This window comes from Canis aureus, chromosome 18, assembly GCF_053574225.1.
Source record: "Canis aureus isolate CA01 chromosome 18, VMU_Caureus_v.1.0, whole genome shotgun sequence".
In the NCBI taxonomy this organism is placed as follows: domain Eukaryota; kingdom Metazoa; phylum Chordata; class Mammalia; order Carnivora; family Canidae; genus Canis; species Canis aureus.
In genome coordinates this window covers 59,986,092-60,004,503 of record NC_135628.1, presented here as the reverse complement: position 1 = coordinate 60,004,503, position 18,412 = coordinate 59,986,092, and the positions used below count along the sequence as shown (strand labels likewise).

At 40.2% G+C, this 18,412-nt stretch overlaps 1 protein-coding gene across 1 annotated transcript; it reads left to right on the top strand.

Moving 5' to 3' along the window:
* The first annotated feature begins 6,242 nt into the window (after positions 1-6,242).
* Positions 6,243-7,214, top strand: LOC144288422 (olfactory receptor 11L1-like). Its single transcript, XM_077855925.1, has one exon. The coding sequence runs from the start codon at positions 6,243-6,245 to the stop codon at positions 7,212-7,214; it is 972 nt and encodes a 323-aa protein (XP_077712051.1).
* The last annotated feature ends 11,198 nt before the right edge of the window (positions 7,215-18,412 follow it).

Sequence of the window (18,412 nt, the reverse complement as noted above, 5' to 3'; positions counted from 1 at the left end):
ATTCATGAGAGACACACAGAGAGAGAAGCAGAGACATAGGCAGAATGAGAAGCAGGCTCTATGCAGGGAGCTGGATGCAGGACTTGATCCGGATCCCAGGATCACACCCTGAGCCAAAGGCAGACTTAGACCTGGCTGAACCACCCAGGGATTCTCGATGTGATGAATTTAAATGTATATTTATTTTAATGCAATAATAATTCTTCATTAATATGCAATAAGCTTTAGTAAAAATACGTTTATAATGTTTGAATTAGGAAATCAATAACAGGATTCTTGCTCCACTATGAAATAAAATGGCCATTATGTACATTCCTTATGATAGATTACATATTGCATCAGAAACCATGATTTTCATGGGATATAAAAATATATTGGAAAGAATACTCAAGCTAATTGATAGCCAGGAATAGTGAGGAAAAGATGACGCAGTGAAGGAGAGACACAGAAAGAAACCTTCAAAAATTATGTTCTATATATAGTACATATTTGTAGGTTTATGTCATTAATATCCTTTGAAACCTAGAAATGTGCACCATAACTTGCAATTTATATTTCATGATATGTTTTTATTTTATTTTTATTTATTTTTTAAAGATTTTATTTATTTATTCATGAGAGACACAAAGCACGAAAAAGAGAGAGACAGAGACACAGACAGAAGGAGAGCAGGCTCCATGCAGGGAGCCAGATGTAGGTAGGACTCTATCCTGGGTCTTCAGGACCACAACCTGGGCTGAAGGCAGCACTAAACCGCTGAGCCACCCGGGCTTCCCATATTTTTCATGATATGTTTTTAATCCGCATTATCCAGCTTAGTCTTAGATGTGATGTTTATCCACCTAGCTCTAATATCTTCTTTCCAGAGAAGAGACATCCACCCTTGTCACCACGTCCTTGAATATTAGAGGAAAGCTCCATGGCGCCCCCTACCTTCCATTGTTTGCTGTCTCACCAGGCAGCCAGGTTGATTTGTGAAGCTTGATTTCAGAGCATTGCTCATGTTCCATGTGCTCTCCAGCTGGCTGCCCCTCATGTGTAGACAGTGATGATCTTTGTAGGCATGGACACCCTCTCATCTCCATAAATAGAGCTGTGGCTAATGTGTACAAATGAAAGTGCCAGAGAAAATTGTCAAAGTACGTAGTCTGCTGTGAAGACCTTATCATGCCTTTCATTTTTTTTTTTTTCTGCAATGGAGGAATTACACGTCTAGATTTGAGATTAGATAGGAAAAGCACACCGCACACGAGAGTAATGTGCAGTCTATCCATGACACTTGATTTTGTTCCCCTAAATTTAATAGCCTGAGAAAAGACCTAAGGAGGAAAGTTAGTTATAAAAGTAGTTGCAACAAATGCCGAGATGATCCAGGTTACATAAAATTGGCTAAAAACAACCAAGATACAGGCTATATAGTAGCAGCCTAATTGCATTACCATATATGTAGAACTCACAAAAAAAGTTTGGAAGGTAAGACATCAGGTGCCTACCTCTGGGAGATAGTAATATGGATCCCACCCTCAAGTAACTTGGACCTTCTTCCCAACAGCCTTTATTACCTGTAAGCACCATGGCTTCTGATGGTGCAGTATATGACATATCCACAGTTGTGGCCATTTGCTGTATATTTTATTTCATCACAGTTTACTAACTTAAAAATTATTTTTACTAGAGTTTATTGCATATTAATTAAGAATTATGTTGTTGAGTTAAAAATAGACATCCATTTATGTATATCACATCAAAACAAATTTAGTGATATTTTTATCTACTTCTTTCCATGTTTTCTGAAAAGTATATACATGAATCATAGTATTTCAAAGAATTGTTATTAGTTAAAGCAAACATCAATGCATCAGATGATAATGACCTTTCATACACTTGGATTTGTTGTTTTTATTTTTTTTCTGTGTTTTTGTTTTGTTTTGTCTTTAATCTTGCTATACTACAAATGGTTTGAGGACCTTTTCTTTTCCAAATCATCTTCCAAAACTCAAACTAAAATAGCCTTGCAGACAAACTCAGATATTGCATTTCCTTTGATAAATTGACAGATTCACATTTAGAATGAGCTTGGATACAGATCACTTTCATTGCATACATTAATTTTTGGTCATAAATTGTTTTTTTCATTCAGTTATACTTGCAATTAAAATATGATGGCAGAATGCCATTCAACAAAAAGCTGCCATCATATATCCAGTTCTCAGGACAGGTGGTTCTTGTTGTATTTTAGAGAAACACTCATTTTGATTCGATTTTTATCTCAGCATTTTTAAGACTAATCCTAATTTTAAAAAAAAACACCACTCCAAAAGAATGTAAAAATTTGTCTATCTTGAATGTGTTATAGACATCTAAGCCCCAGTGGGCAGAAGTGAATCTCAGAAGATTGGTTCCATTGTTTACTAACTCAATTGACAAATTACAGAAAAATATCTGGGGACCAGGATTCTCAGAAGGGCTTTGTCCCCAAGAAACCCAGTTATTGAAAGGAGAGGCCTATTTCACCCAGGGTCAAACCCCAGCAGAGGAGATGGCAAATTTCTGCTTGCATGAGGAAAGCACAGCCCACATTTGGGTTCCAGGAAAGCAAGGCAGATCCTGGAGCAGGGACACTTTAGGGATCTCCATGCTCGGAAGAAAGACAGGTAGGAGAGGCTTATGTAGACAGGCAGAGAGGTTTTCAGAAAGAAATCAACATGGTGTATGTTTTAGTGTCAAGTGACATAAATTTTGTTGTATTGTTTGCTTTGGCTGTTGACATTGAATTCTAAAATTACATAGACTCCAATAAATTATTCCTCATTATCTAGGCAATTTGGCCTCTGCTGATGATGCTCTGTTTATGTGGAAACTAAGTAAATTTTCTTGCCTAGATTGTCTAGCACATAAATCTGTAGTAACTGAAAAGTAACCAAGAAGGAATTCTTAAGGAGCCAAGGTCCATTGGTTGACTCTAGGCAAGATTGCTACAACAACGTTTTTAATGTTTATTTTCATATAATTTCAAAGGAAGCTAAAACAAAAATAGAGCTGAGGTTATACTGGTGGCTCTAGTACTAAAATGAACTCAGCATTTTGGAAGGCAGATCTTCTCATTTTGATTTGATTTGTTTCCTGTTGTTTTTTTTAAGCTCAATATAATTAAGGCATTTCTAGCATTTGACTCTTGAATTGAGGTCCTAAGCTCCCAGAATGGCAGCAGAGTAGCCCATGAAGATATCATGAAGAAGCTTGTATCTGAGCAGACTAGGATATGAGCCACTTAGAAATATACAGAGATAATATCCCAGGTAACTGAATGTTTTGAATCAAAAAGAGTCAAGACCTATGTTTGAACAATACTAAGGGGGCTGGAGTGCTGGGAGCAGAATGGAATAGAAGAAAAGTGGATAAAGAAATTGTAGAGGAAGTGAAAAGAGAAGTAGAGCCTGCTATACCATGAAGGCTTTGGCTTTTCTTACTTAAGCTTTAAGAAATCACATACCATATAGTTCAATATGTATAAGACACATCCAATACTGTATCCTTGATAACAAGTGCATATATTTTGCTAAAATGTTGTTTTCATTTTATATGAATTTTTTGCAGTCGAATGAAGATAATATTCCCAATGATTTTGCTCAAATATGAGAGGAAGAAAAGAACACAGCAAAAATAGTGAACTAAAACAACAACAAATTAACAGGACAGTTGATTTCTAATGTGTCCATAAGCTGATCTGCCACATTGATTTACTCACTTATCAGGAATGATTCACAGTACCCTGTGCTGCCAGTAAACCCAGTAAGCTATGCACCATTGTGGACTTTGAGCAGAGGAGTGACACATGCTGTCCTCTGTTTGTTTGTTTATGTATTTATTTATTCTGTCCTCTGTTTTAAAAGTTTCATTCTGGCTGCTTTGTTGAGTATTTACTGAATACTCAGGGCACTGTCAAGGGCAGGTGGATGTGGATAGGGTACAAGGAGACTATTGAACAATCCAGGTGAGAGGAAGTGGCATTTCTGCAAATGTTTTCAGATGGAGCCAGATTATTTTGGTAAGAAATTAGATCCTAGGTATGAGAAAAACAAAAGTCAAGTTTTCTGGCCTGAACAAGTGGGAGGATGGAGTAGTCACTAATGAGATGGGAGAGAAATACAGGGGGAGACTCTTGGGTGAGAAAGAAATGCAGGTTAGTTAGTGCTAAGTTCCAGATTATTTAAAGCTTTTATTTATTTATTAATGAGAGACTCTGATAGAGAGAGGCAGAGACACAGGCAGAGGCAGAAGTAAGCTCCCTGCAAAGAGCCCAATGTGGGACTAGATCCTGGACCCCAGGATCATGCTCTGAGCTGAAGGCAGGAGTTCAACTGCTGAGCCACTCAGGCATCCCGAGTTCCATATTCTATTTTGACATGTCAATGTGCATTTCAAATAGGGAAATTATTTACATGAGACATATTCAAGCTTAATACACAAATTTTGCTGTGAGGACCAGGTGATAGAATTTACAGTCAAGAGCCTGCATCAAACCTCAAGGACAATGAGGATATATTGAGAGGTATTCAACCCTGATGTCCTACACTAACATGTTGGAAGATGAGGAAAGATACTAAACAAAAAAATAGATATGATGTGAGATACAGGTCTGTAGTTGAATTCAGATGGTGCATAGCTGGGCTTGTTCGAGGCAAGAGTAGATCCAGGAAGACAGTGGAATCATCTAGCCATTCTGACAACAGATTAAGACATTTGGAATGCTTGAAGAGCCACTGAAATGTGACATTACTACTTTGGTGGAGTGATGAGGGGAAAACCCTAATTGTAGTGGATTCAAGGCGGAGGGATGCAGGCAGTCCACAGAGACAACACCCTCAGGAAGTGGAGCAGTCTATGTGAGTAGACAGCTGCAGGCAGTAGGTTCTGGAGAACAGAATGACATCAAGACCTCATCTTTCCTGTTCTTTCTTTTTCAAGGGAGAAAAAAACCCAGCTTGCTTATATGCTAAGGAAATGATCTGGCAGACAGGGACCATTGTTAACTCAGGAGAGTAAGGAAGTGTCATGCCTGCTATGCCTCCCACCATGTAGGAGGGTGTAAGAACTAAAGCATGTGTGGAGGGAATTGCCCTAACCCAGGAATAGACCTTTAATTTGGAGAATTATTAGGAAGCAGATGCAGAGGACCTGAAGGTGTACTTGGGGAATTCAAGTGCCTGAGCATCTGGATATTCCCACTGGAGGATTTCAGTTTTCTTCAGAACAATAGGTCTTTTGTTGAAGGTATGTATAGACAGACAAGGAAATGTTGGAGATGTCCAAAAGAGAAAAACATATGAACTAGTCACTGGGGAAAATGGAAGAGTACGTGGATGAAGAAAAGGTGGAGTCATTGTTCCACAGGACTACAGACACACAGAATTACTGGTTATGAATTTTAAAATGACAACATTATGTTTTGCCCCTCATCTCCTTCATTTCAGGAAAGCTTAGGTACGGCAGGTGGATGTTGCCTTTACCCAGGACTAGCTTTGACAATGAAGGAAAGGAAAGCAAAGGAAAGGTGACATATTGAGTTTATACAGGATACATGCTCAGTGGCTCAGTATGGTATCCAACTGGGCAAGAAAAGGCACCAATGGACGTATGCATTAGCCCAGCACAAAGCTTCCCACCTCCCCCCACCATGTACACACACACACACACACACACACACACACACACACAGAGCAAGGTATCCATAAATACAGTTTGAAAGGAGAATAAGTAAACTTCCCCAAGGTGTCATAGGAGATATGCTCTGTCTGATTTCTATATCAGACAAAGTCTATCTGTGAGAAAACAAACTCATTGCTTCCGTATGTGCCTGTTTTAAAAATGCCATTATGTTTAGTTTCCATGTTGGCATTATATTAGAGATTTTTTGTTTTGTTCTGATTGTTTGTTTTGTTGTTTTTGTTTTTATTTTTAATTTTGGATCTGAGACTTCTAAATTTCAGAGAACACAAGAAATGGAATTTGCTGAGGTTCTTTCCAAGATCTAACATCCACATTCCACTTGTGATGTCAAAGTAATTTCTTATAAAAGCAAGATGAAATTTTTGCTATAAAGTGCTTGTCCTTGTAAAGTGTTATACATAGAGATTTAAGCTATTAAAAAATGGTCTCTCATCTACAAAACATCAATAAATACAGATATTTGTATGGCTTGTGTACAGTGCTTTTCCAAAATATTTTTCCTTCCACAGGCAATGAAGCCCCCAAATGTGTCCAGTGTCACTGAGTTTCAGCTCCTGGGGTTCCAGAACCTTCTTGAATGGCAGACGCTGCTCTTTCCCATTTTCTTGTTCATCTACTTTCTCACAGTCACAGGGAATGTTGTCATTATTGCAGTGGTGAGCGAGGACCAGCAACTACACTCACCCATGTACGTATTTCTCAAACATCTCTCCTTTCTGGAGATCTGGTATACATCCACCATTGTGCCCCTTCTCCTAGCCAACCTACTCTGCCATGGCCAAGCCATCTCCTTCCCTGCGTGTATAATGCAGCTTTACTTCTTTGTGTTCTTTGGGGCTACCGAATGCTTTCTTCTGGCTATGATGGCCTATGACCGATATCTGGCCATCTGCAACCCACTCTACTACTCTTTCCTGATGAGTCCTGAAATCTGCACCAAGTTGGTGGCAATCTCCTGGTTGACAGGTGTTGGAACAGGATTTCTGCCCTCGCTAATGATTTCCAAGTTGGATTTCTGTGGTCCTAACGAGATCAATCATTTCTTCTGTGACCTCCCACCCCTCATGCAGCTCTCATGTTCCAGTGTGTTTATCACCAGGATGGTCATCTTTATCCTGTCAATTGCAGTGCTGTGCATTTGCTTTTTTCTTACTCTCATATCCTATGTTTTCATTGTATCTACCATATTGAGAATTCCTTCAGCCTCTGGCCAGATGAAGACCTTTTCCACATGTGGCTCCCATTTGGCTGTTGTCACTATCTACTATGGGACCATGATCTCCATGTATGTTCGCCCCAATGACCACTTATCACCTGAAATTAGTAAGATCATTTCTGTCTTCTACACTGTGGTCACCCCATTGCTGAACCCTGTCATCTACAGCTTGAGGAACCAAGAATTCAAAGACGCTGTTAGAAGAGTCATAAGAAAAAAGTGTGGTATCTATGGAGTAAGATTGAAGGGGAGTTTCTGTGTTAGGTAAGAAAAATTAACAATAGATTAAGTTTGGGAATATGTGAGTGGCAGGTTTGGAGCCTTCAACCTGTAATGCCATCCTTGGCACTATGTTGAATTCCACAAGCCATAATAAAATAATTTCTTCATGACCCCTTACCAACAATCATTCAGAAGACAAGTCATCCTTATCAAATCATTTTCAGGGCAATTTTGTCCTTTGAAATTTTCTTTCACCTTCTGATGAGAATCTAACTGTGTGATTTCAGGGCATGATGATTTCACACATTACTTTCAGATTTTACAATAGGATTTATCCTGAGTTCATAAAGCATAGTGTAGAAAGTTATACATCTTTTAAGTACTGGTAGAAGACTAGCCTTATAGATTCAAATCCTGGTGCTTTTGGTGCCTATGAAATGTCTATGGAGTGAATGAAGATAGAGAAATTATTATTGACTTAATGACAAGAAAAAGAAGGTTTTTTTTAAATGCCAAAAATCTATCTATAGGAACTTAGAAATGTTAATGTTTTTAATAAAATCACAGGAAAGAAAAGAAGAGAAGGAAGATGACAGAGGGAAGGAGGCATAAGTGGAGGGAGAGGGATAGGTGGAGAGAGAGAAGAAGGAAGAAGAGGAGAGAAAGACAAAAGACACAGAGAGAAAGTAAAAAAGAAAAGAAAAGAAAGGAAAGGAAGCAGATGTGAGGGGAGGAAGTTGGGAAGAAAGGAGTCAAAGTTTCTTTTATCAGCAAATATCTAGAAGACCTCTATTAATCCTGCCTACTATCTCATTCATTAATTCCACAAATATTTTCAAGCGCTTTATATATGCCAGTCCTCTTGCTTCATTCTGGATTGCCCAGGGACATAATGGCAAAGCAATGCCCAAGGAAGGTTTTGGCTGAATGGAGCCTCTAGCCTTGAAGGAGAGAGAGAAATGTAATGACTTATGAATGGAATAATGGATTTATGTCTATTTGTGATGTTTGCTGTGAAACAATAAAGTATACTATGGTGCATTACATGGAAGGAGGGTCTGAATCAACATAGAGGGTTAGGAAAAACTTTCCATGTTAATGTTGTAGGTTAGCCAACCCTATACAGATGAGGAGAACGAGATTGAAAGCAGTAGTCTATTTAACTCAGCATAATACCCTCCAGTTCCATCCACATTGAAGCAAATGGTGGGTATTTGTCATTTCTAATGGCTGCTGGGGGTGGGGGTGAATGGGTGACAGGCACTTAGGGGGGCACTTGACGGGATGAGCACTGGGGGTTATTCTGTATGTTGGCAAATAGAACACCAATAAAAAATAAATTTATTATTAAAAAAAAGAAAGGAGTAGTCTAGGTAAAGGGCAGGAGATGAATGTTGGGGGAAGCCCGGGGAACCTGGAATGGAGGAAAGAGATGAGTTTGGAGAGAAAGGCAGGAGCTGGTCCCTGAAAGTGATTCAAAGCCCTATAAGCGGTTTTGGAATTTACACTAAGACAAATGATGGGGTTATTGAAGGGTATCAAATGGTAACTGACATGATATATTTTGCATTTGCAATTCTTCCTAGTGTTTAGAGAAAAGAGTGAAAGAAAGAAACAGTTGGAAAAAAGAAAGAAAGAAAAAGAAAGAAGAAAGAAAGAAAGAAAGAAAGAAAGAAAGAAAGAAAGAAAGAAAGAAAGAAAGAAAGAAAGAGTAGGTGGAATCATAGCAGTAACCCACATGAGAGAGGAGCTTGGCTTGATTTTAGTTTTTCTTTATAAATTTATTTTTATGCCATTGCCATTGTATACATAGACCACATCTTCTTTATCCATTCATCTTTGATGGACATCGAGGCTCCGGCCTAGGTTTGGCTATTGTGGACATTGCTGCTATAAACATCATGGTGCAGGTGTTCCTGCGTTTCATTGCATCTGTATCTTTGGGGTAAATCCCCAGCAGTTGCACTGCTGTCATAGGGCAGATCTATTTTTAACACTTTGAGGAACCTCCATACAGTTTTCCAGAGTGGCTGCACCAGTTCACATTCACACCAACAGTGCAGGAGGGTTCCCCTTTCTCCACATCCTCTCCAAAATTTGTGGTTTCCTGATTTGTTAATTTTCCCCATTCTCACTGGTGTGAGGTGGAATCTCATTGTGGTTTTGATTTGTATTTCCCTGATGGCACGTGATGTGGAGCATTTCCTCATGGGCTTGTTGGCCATGTCTATGTCTTCCTCTGTGAGATTTATGTTCATGTCTTTTGCCCATTTCATGATTGGATTCTTTGTTACTTTGCTGTTGAGTTTATTTTTATTTATTTTTATTTTTTAGAAGAGTTTTTTTTTTATTTTTATTTATTTATGATAGTCACAGAGAGAGAGAGAGAGAGGCAGAGACATAGGCAGAGGGAGAAGCAGGCTCCATGCACTGGGAGCCCCATGTGGGATTCGATCCCGGGTCTCCAGGATCGCGCCCTGGGCCAAAGGCAGGCGCCAAACTGCTGCGCCACCCAGGGATCCCTGCTGTTGAGTTTAATAAGTTCTTTATAGATCTTGGAAACTAGCTCTTTATATGATACGTCATTTGCAAATATCTTCTCCCATTCTGTAGGTTGTCTTTGAGTTTTGTTGCTTTGCAAAAGCTTCTTATCTTGATGAAGTGCAATAGTTCATTTTTGCTTTTGTTTCTCTTGCTTTCATGGTTAAATCTTGCAAGAAGTTACTGTGGCTGAGTTTAAAAAGGGTGTTGCCTGTGTCCTCCCCTAGGATTTTGATGGAATCTTGTCTCAATAAATATCTTTCAACCATTTTGAGTTTATCTTGTGTATGGTGCAAGAGAGTGGTCTACGTTCATTCTTTTGCACGTGGATGTCCAATTTTCTCAGCACCATTTATGAAAGAGACTGTCTTTTTTCCAGTGGATAGTCTTTCCTCCTTTGTCAAATATTAGTTCACCATAAAGTTGAGGGTCCACTTCTGGATTCTCTACTCTGTTCCATTGATCTATGTGTCTGTTTTTGTGCCAGTACCACACTGTCTTGATGACCACAGCTTTGTAGTACAACCTGAAACCTGGCATTGTGATGCCCCCAGATATGGTTTTCGTTTTTAAAATTCCCCTGGCTATTCGGGGTCTTTTCTGATTCCACACAAATCTTAAAATAATTTGTTCTAACTCACTGAAGAAAGGCCATGGTATTTTGATAGGGATTGCATTAAACATGTAAATTGCCCTGGGTAACATTGACATTTTCACTATATTAATTCTTCCAATCAATGAGCATGGAATATTTTTCCATCTCTTTGTGTCTTCCTCAATTTCTTTCAGAAGTGTTCTGTAGTTTTTAGGGTATAGATCCTTTCCCTCTTTGGTTAGGTTTATTCCGAGGTATCTTATGCTTTTGGGTGCAATTGTAAATGGGATTGACTCCTTAATTTCTCTTTCTTCAGTCTCATTGTTAGTGTATAGAAATGCCATGGATTTCTGGGCATTGATTTTGTATCCTGCCACGCTGCCAAATAGCTGTACGAGTTCTAGCAATCTGGGGGGGGGGAAGTGTTTTGGGTTTTCTATGTAGAGTATCATGTCATCAGCAAAGAGGGAGAGTTTGACTTCTTTGCCAATTTGAATGCCTTTTATTTCTCTTTTTATTCTTCAGTGCATTATTATTTTTTTAAAAAATTTATTTTTTATTGGTGTTCAATTTGCCAACATATAGAATAACACACAGTGCTCATCCCGTCAAATGCCCACCTCAGTGCCCGCCACCCAGTCACCCTCACCCCCCGCCCACCTCCACTTCCACCACCCCTCGTTTGTTTCCCAGAGTTAGGAGGCTTTCAAGTTCTGTCTCCATTTCTGATACTTCCTACTTATTTTTTCTCCTTTCCCCTTTATTCCTTTCATATTTCTTATATTCCCCAAACTAATGAGACCATATACTCTTCGGCCTTCTCCGATTGACTAATTTCACTCAGCATGACGCCCTCGAATTCCATCCATGTGGAAGCAAATGGTGGGTATTTGTCATTTCTAATGGCTGAGTAATATTCCATTGTATACATAAACCACATCTTCTTTATCCATTCATCTTTCGATGGACACCAATGCTCCTTCCATAGTTTGGCTATTGTGGACATTGCTGATATAAACATTGGGGTGCAGTTGCCCTGGCGTTTCATTGCATCTGTATTTGGGGTAAATCTCCAGCAGTGCAATTGCTGGGTCATAGGGCAGATCAGTTTTTAACTTTTGAGGAACCTCCACACAGTTTTCCAGAGTGGCTGCACCAGTTCACATTCCCACCAACAGTGTAAGAGGGTTCCGTTTTCTCCCCATCCTCTCCAACATTTGTGGTTTCCTGCCTTGTTAATTTTCCCCATTCTCACTGGTGTGAGGTGGTATCTCATTGTGGATTTGATTTGTATTTCCCTGATGGCAAGTGATGCCCAGCATTTTCTCATGTGCTTTTTGGCCATGTCTATGTCTTCCTCTGTGAGATTTCTGTTCATGTCTTTTGCCCAGTTCATGATTGGATTGTTTGTTTCTTTGATGCTGAGTTTAAGAAGTTCTTTATAGATCTTGGAAACAAGCCCTTTATCTGATACCTCATTTGCAAATATCTTCTCCCATTCTGTAGGTTGTCTTTGAGTTTTGTTGACGTTATTCTTTCCTGTGCAAAAGCTTCTTATCTTGATGAAGTCCCAATAGTTCATTTTTGCTTTTGTTTCTTTTGCCGTCATGGATGTATCTTGCAAGAAGTTACTGTGGCTGAGTTCAAGGGTGTTGCCTGTGTTCACCTCTAGGATTTTGATGGAATCTTGTCTCACATTTAGATCTTTCATCCATTTTGAGTTTATCTTTGTGTATGGTGAAACAGAGTGGTCTAGTTTCATTCTTCTGCATGTGGATGTCCAATTTTCCCAGCACCATTTATTTAAGACACTGTCTTTCTTCCAGTGGATAGTTTTTCCTCCTTTATCGAATATTAGTTCACCATAAACTTTAGGGTCTGTTTCTGGATTCTCCATTCTGTTCCATTGATCTATGTGCCTGTTTTTGTGCCAGTATCACACTGTCTTGATGACCACAGCTTTGTAGTACAACCTGAAATCTGGCATTGTGATGCCCCCAGCAATGGTTTTCTTTTTTAAAATTCCCCTGGCTATTTGTGGTCTTTTCTGATTCCACACAAACCTTAAAATAATTTGTCTTACGCTTTGAAGAAAGACCATGGTATTTTGATAGGGATTGCATTAAACGTGTAAATTGCCCTGGGTAACATTCACTTTTCACAATATTAATTCTGCCAATCCATGTGGAATATTTTTCCATCTCTTTGTGTCTTCCTCCATTTCTTTCAGAAGTCTTCTATAGTTTTTAGGGTATAGACCCTTTTTGTCTTTGGTTAGGTTTATTCCCAGGTATCTCGTGCTTTTGGGTGCACATGTAAATGGGATTGACTCCTTAATTTCTCTTTCTACAGTCTCATTGTTAGTGTCTAGAAATGCCACTGACTTCTGGGCATTGATTTTGTATCCTGCCACACTGCCAAATTGCTGTATGAGTTCTAGAAATCTTGGGGTGGAGTGTTTTGGGTTTTCTATGTATAGTATCATGTCATCGGTGAAGAGGGAGAGTTTGACTTCTTCTTTGCCAATTTGAATGCTTGTATTTCTTTTTGTTGTCTCATTGCTGAGGGTAGGACTTCCAGTACTATGTTGAATGGCAGTAGTGTGAGTGGACATCCCTGTCTTGTTCCTGATCTTAGGGGAAAGGCTCCCAGTGCTTCCCTATTGAGAATGATATTTGCTGTGGGCTTTTCATAGATGGCTTTTAAAATTTGAGGAATGTTCCCTCTATCCCTACACTCTGAAGAGTTTTTATCTCTTGAGGAATAGGTGCTGTATATTGACTAATGCTTTGTCTGCATCTATTGAGAGGATCATATGGTTCTTGGTTTTTGTCTTGCTGATATGATGAATCACATTGATCATTTTACGAGAGTTGAACCAGCCTTGCATCCCGGGGATAACTCCTACTTGGTCAGGGTGAATAATCTTAACGTACTGTTGTATCCTATTGGCTAGTATCTTGTTGAGAATTTTTGGATCCATGTTCATCAGGGATATTGGTCTCTAATTCTCCTTTTTGATGGGGTCTTTGTCTGGTTTTGGAATTAAGATGATGCTGGCCACATAGAACGAATTTGGAAGTACTCCATCTCTTTCTATCTTTCCAAACAGCTTTAGTAGAATAGGTATGGTTTCCTCTTTAAACGTTTGATAGAATTCCCCAGGGAAGCCATCTGGCCCTGGACTCTTGTGTCTTGGGAGGTTTTTGATGACTGCTTCAATTTCCTCCCTGGTTATTGGCCTGTTCAGGTTTTCTATTTCTTCCTGTTCCAGTTTTGGTAGTTTGTGGTTTTCCAGAAATGTATCCAATTCTTCTCATTTCCTAATTTATTGGCGTATAGCTGTTTATAATATGTTTTTAAAATTGTTTGTATTTTTGGTGTTGGTAGTGATCTCTCCTTTCTCATTCATGATTTTATTAATTTGAGGCTGTTCTCTCTTCTTTTTAATAAGTCTGGGTAATGGTTTTCCTATCTTATTAATTCTTTCAAAGAACCAACTTCTGGTTTTGTTGATCTGTTCCACAGTTCTTCTGGTCTCGATTTCATTGAGTTCTGCTCTAATCTTTATTAACTCCCTTCTTCTGCTGGGTGTTCAATCTATTTGCTGTTTTTTCTCTAGCTCCTTTAGGTGTAAGGTTAGCTTTTGTATTTGAGTTCTCTGCAGTTTTTGGATGGATGCTTGTATTGTGATGTATTTCCTCCTCAGGACCGCTTTTGCTGTTTCCCAAAGATTTTGAACGGTTGAATCTTCATTCTCACTAGTTTACATGAATCTTTTTAATTCTTCTTTAATTTCTTGGTTGACCCTTTCATCTTTTAGCAAGATGTTCCTTAACCTCCACGTGTTTGAAGTCCTTCCAAACTTCTTGTTGTAATTTAGTTCTAATTCAAGGCATTCTGGTCTGAGAATATGCAGGGGACAATCCCAATCTTTTGGTGTCACTTCAGACCTGATTTGTGACCCAGTATGTGGTCTATTCTGGAGAAAGTTCCATGTGCACTTGAGAAGAATGTGTATTCAGTTGAGTTTGGATGTAAAGTTCTGTAGATATCTGTGAAAACCAACTGGTCCAGTGTATCATTTAAAGCTCTTGTTTCTTTGGAGATGTTGTGCTTAGCATAACTATCGAGTGTATAAAGCGCTAGATTATAGTCATCAAGTTTCAGTGTATTATTATTGAAGTATGTCTTAACCTTGGTTATTAATTGATTGATATTAATATCAATTGATATCAATTGACGTGGGTGGCTCCCACATTCGGGGCATATATTAAGGATTGTTAAGTCCTCTTGTTGGATAGATCCTTTAATTATGATATAGTGTCCCTCTTCATTTCTCACCAGTCTTTGGGATAAATTTTATTTTATTTGATATAAGGATGGCTACCCCTGCTTTCTTTTGAGTACAATTTGAATGGTACTTTGTTCTCCAACCTTTTATTTTCAGGCTGTATGTGTCCTTACGTCTAAAATGAGTCTCTTGTAGACAACAAATAGTTGGGTCCTGCTTTTTTATCCAGTCTGAAACCCTGTGCCTTTTGATGGGGTCATTAAGCCCATTCCAGTTCAGAGTTACTATTGAAAGATATGAGTTTAGTGTCAGCATGATACCTATTCAGTCACCATTTTTGTGGATTGTTCCATTGGAGTTCCTCTTTAATACGAATTTTAAGAGTCCCCCTTAAAATTTATTGCAAGCCGATTTGGTGGTCACGTATTCTTTCAGTTCCTGCCTATCTTGGAAGCTCTTTATCTCTCCTTCTATTCTGAAAGAGAGCCTTGCTGGATAAAGTATTCTTGTCTGCATGTTCTTCTCACTTAGGACCCTGAATATATCCTTCCAGCCCTTTCTGGCCTGCCAGGTCTCTGTGGAGAGGTCTGCTGTTACCCTAATATTCCTCCCCATAAAAGTCAGGGATTTCTTGTTTCTTTGCTGCTTTAAGGATCTTCTCTTTATCTTTGGAATTTGCAATTTTCACTTTTAAATGTCAAGGTGTTCAACGGTTTCTATTAATTTTCTGGGGGTGGAGGATCTCTCTATCTCCTGAATCTGAATGCCTGTTTCCTTTCCCATGTTATGAAAGTTTTCAGCTATGATTTGTTCAAATACACTTTCTGGTCCTCTGTCCCTCTCAGTGTCCTCAGGAACCCAATTAAACGAAGATTTTTCCTTCTGAGGTTGTCATTTATTTCCCTTAACCTTTTTTCATTATCTTTTAATTGTTTTTCTCTGTTTTCCTCAGCTTCCTTCCTTGCCATCAACTTGCCTTCTATGTCACTCACTCATTCTTCTACCTCGTTAAACTTCGTCATTAAGACTGCCAATTTGGATTGCATCTCATTTAATTGATTTTTGATTTCCGCCTGATGAGATTAAATTCTCCAGTCATGAAGTCTCTTGAATCCTTTATGCTTTTTTTCTAGAGCTGCCAGTAGCTTTATACTTGCGCTTCTGAATTGGCTTTCTGGCATCAAATTGTAATCTAAATTCTGTAAATCTGTGGGATATAGGACTGTTTCTGATTCTTTCTTTTGTGGTGAGTTTTTCCTTCTAGTTGTTTTCCTCAGTGCAGAGGGGCTAAAAACAAGTTGTACTGGAAAACGGAAGGAAAAAGAGAAAAAAAAAGGGGTGGGGGAACAAACGAGAAACAAGGAGTGGTATCTTCTGATTCTATATTCTGTAAGTCCCTAGACTTCCCCTGGAACTTTCCTTCGCTGCTGGTCAAGAACTTGCTCTACCCCTGTCCTTCCAGCTGGTCTTCTGGAGTTGGGGCCTCTTGTGCTGATTCTCAGGTGTGTGTACCTGGGGGGAGTTGCCCTGCCCCCTGCCTGGTGCACGGTTCAGTGGGAGCTGTTTATCCTGCGAGGCCACTGCTCCCTGGTGTCTCTGCTCAGTCCCAGGCACAAGGTGACACTAGAGGAGAAACAACAGTGGTGGTGGCCAGCCATCCAGCTCTGGAGTCAGCTCCAACAACAACCACCACAGTCTCCCAGTCAGCAGGGGCCTGATGCTCTGGGGGCAGGAGGGGGGTGCACTGCTCTGCACAGCTTGGGGCTGCCAAGCAGCAAGAGATCCTCTGTCCTGTGTCCGCCTGGCCTCTGCCTGTCTTGGGGGGAGGGGAGCACTGGATCCTGGGCTGTGTCCACCTACTCCCTGGGCTCCTGGGCCTGCACCCCTGGAATCATGCTCTCGGGCCGTGTAGCCCCCTCCATGCAGAGCCACCACCTGAGCAGCCGTCTGAGCTGCTCCCGGCCTGCATGGCATGGGCTCAAGCCTTTTAGGGAGCTCAGCCAGTGGGTGTATGGCGTGCTCTCCCCCAGGGCACATATCCTCCATTAGTGACCCTGGGAGCCTGGGGGCATCCCTGCCCCTCCTGGGATCCTGCCTGAGTTCCCTGGGAGCACCTTTCCATCCAGGAAGGTTGGTAAAGTTCCTGCTTCTCCGGGCCTGGGCTTCCTGTCCTGGAGGCTCTTGCTGACCGTCCTTAGCCCGGCTCCTCGAGCGGGGGGGTGGTGGCGGGTGGGGGGGCCCACCCCCGTGGATGCTTATTTATGTTTTATTTGTTTGTTTGTTTATTTATTTTATTTATTTATGTCTTCCTACTTTTTAATATTTTTTTTTAATTTTTTTATTGGAGTTCCATTTGCCAACATATAGCATAATACCCAGTGCTCATCCTGCCAAGTGCCCCCCTGGGTTGCCATCACCCAGTCACCCCAACCCCACGCCCACCTCCCCTTCCACTACCCCTTGTTCATTCCCGAGAGTTAGGTGTGTCTCATGTTTTGTCACCCTCAATGATATTTTCACTCATTTTCTCTCCTTTCCCTTTATTTCCTTTTACTAATTTTTATATTCCCTAAATCAATGAGACCATATAATGTTTGTCCTTTTCCAATTGACTTATTTCAGTCAGCATAAGACCCTCCAGTTCCAACCACGTCGAAGCAAATGGTGGGTATTTCTCTTTTCTAATGGCTGAGTAATATTCCATTGTATACATCTACCACATCTTTTTTTTTTTAAATAATAAATTTATTTTTTATTGGTGTTCAATTTGCCAACATACAGAATAACACCCAGGGGATCCCTGGGTGACGCAGCAGTTTGGCGCCTGCCTTTGGCCCAGGGCGCGATCCTGGAGACCTGGGATCGAATCCCACATCGGGCTCCCGGTGCATGGAGCCTGCTTCTCCCTCTGCCTGTGTCTCTGCCTCTCTCTCTCTCACTGTGTGTCTATCATAAATAAATAAAAAAAATTTAAAAAAAAGAATAACACCCAGTGCTCATCCCGACAAGTACCCCCCTCAGTGCCCGTCACCCTTTCACCCCCACCCCCTGCCTCCCTCCCCTTCCACCACCCCTCATTCATTTCCCAGAGTTAGGATTCTTTATGTTCTGTCTCCCTTTCTGATATTTCCTACCCATTTCTTCTCCCTTCCCTTATATTCCCTTTCACTATTATTTATATTCCCCAAATGAATGAGAACATATATCTGTCCTTCTCCGATTGACTTATTTCACTCAGCATAATACCCTCCAGTTCCATCCACATTGAAGCAAATGGTGGGTATTTGTCGTTTCTAATGGCTGAGTAATATTCCATTGTATGCATAAACCACATCTTCTTTATCCATTCATCTTTCGATGGACACCGAAGCTCCTTCCACAGTTTGGCTATTGTGGACATTACTGCTAGAAACATTGGGGTGCAGATGTCCTGGTGTTTCATTGCATCTGTATCTTTGGGGTAAATCCCCAGCAGTGCAAATGCTGGGTCATAGGGCAGATCCATTTTTAACTCTTTGAGGAACCTCCACATGGTTTTATCCCTGGGTGGTTCAACACTCATAAAATAATCAATGCAATAGATCATATCAACAAGAGAAAAAACAAGAAACATATGATCGTCTTAGTAGATGCATACAATGCACTTGACAAAATACAGAATCCATTCCTGATTAAAACTCTTCAAAGTATAGGGTTAGAGGGAACATTCCTCAACATCTTAAAAGCCATCTATGAAAAGCCCACAGCAAATATCATTCTCAATGGGAATACACTCAGAATCTCCCCCTAAGATCAGGAACACCACAAGGATGTC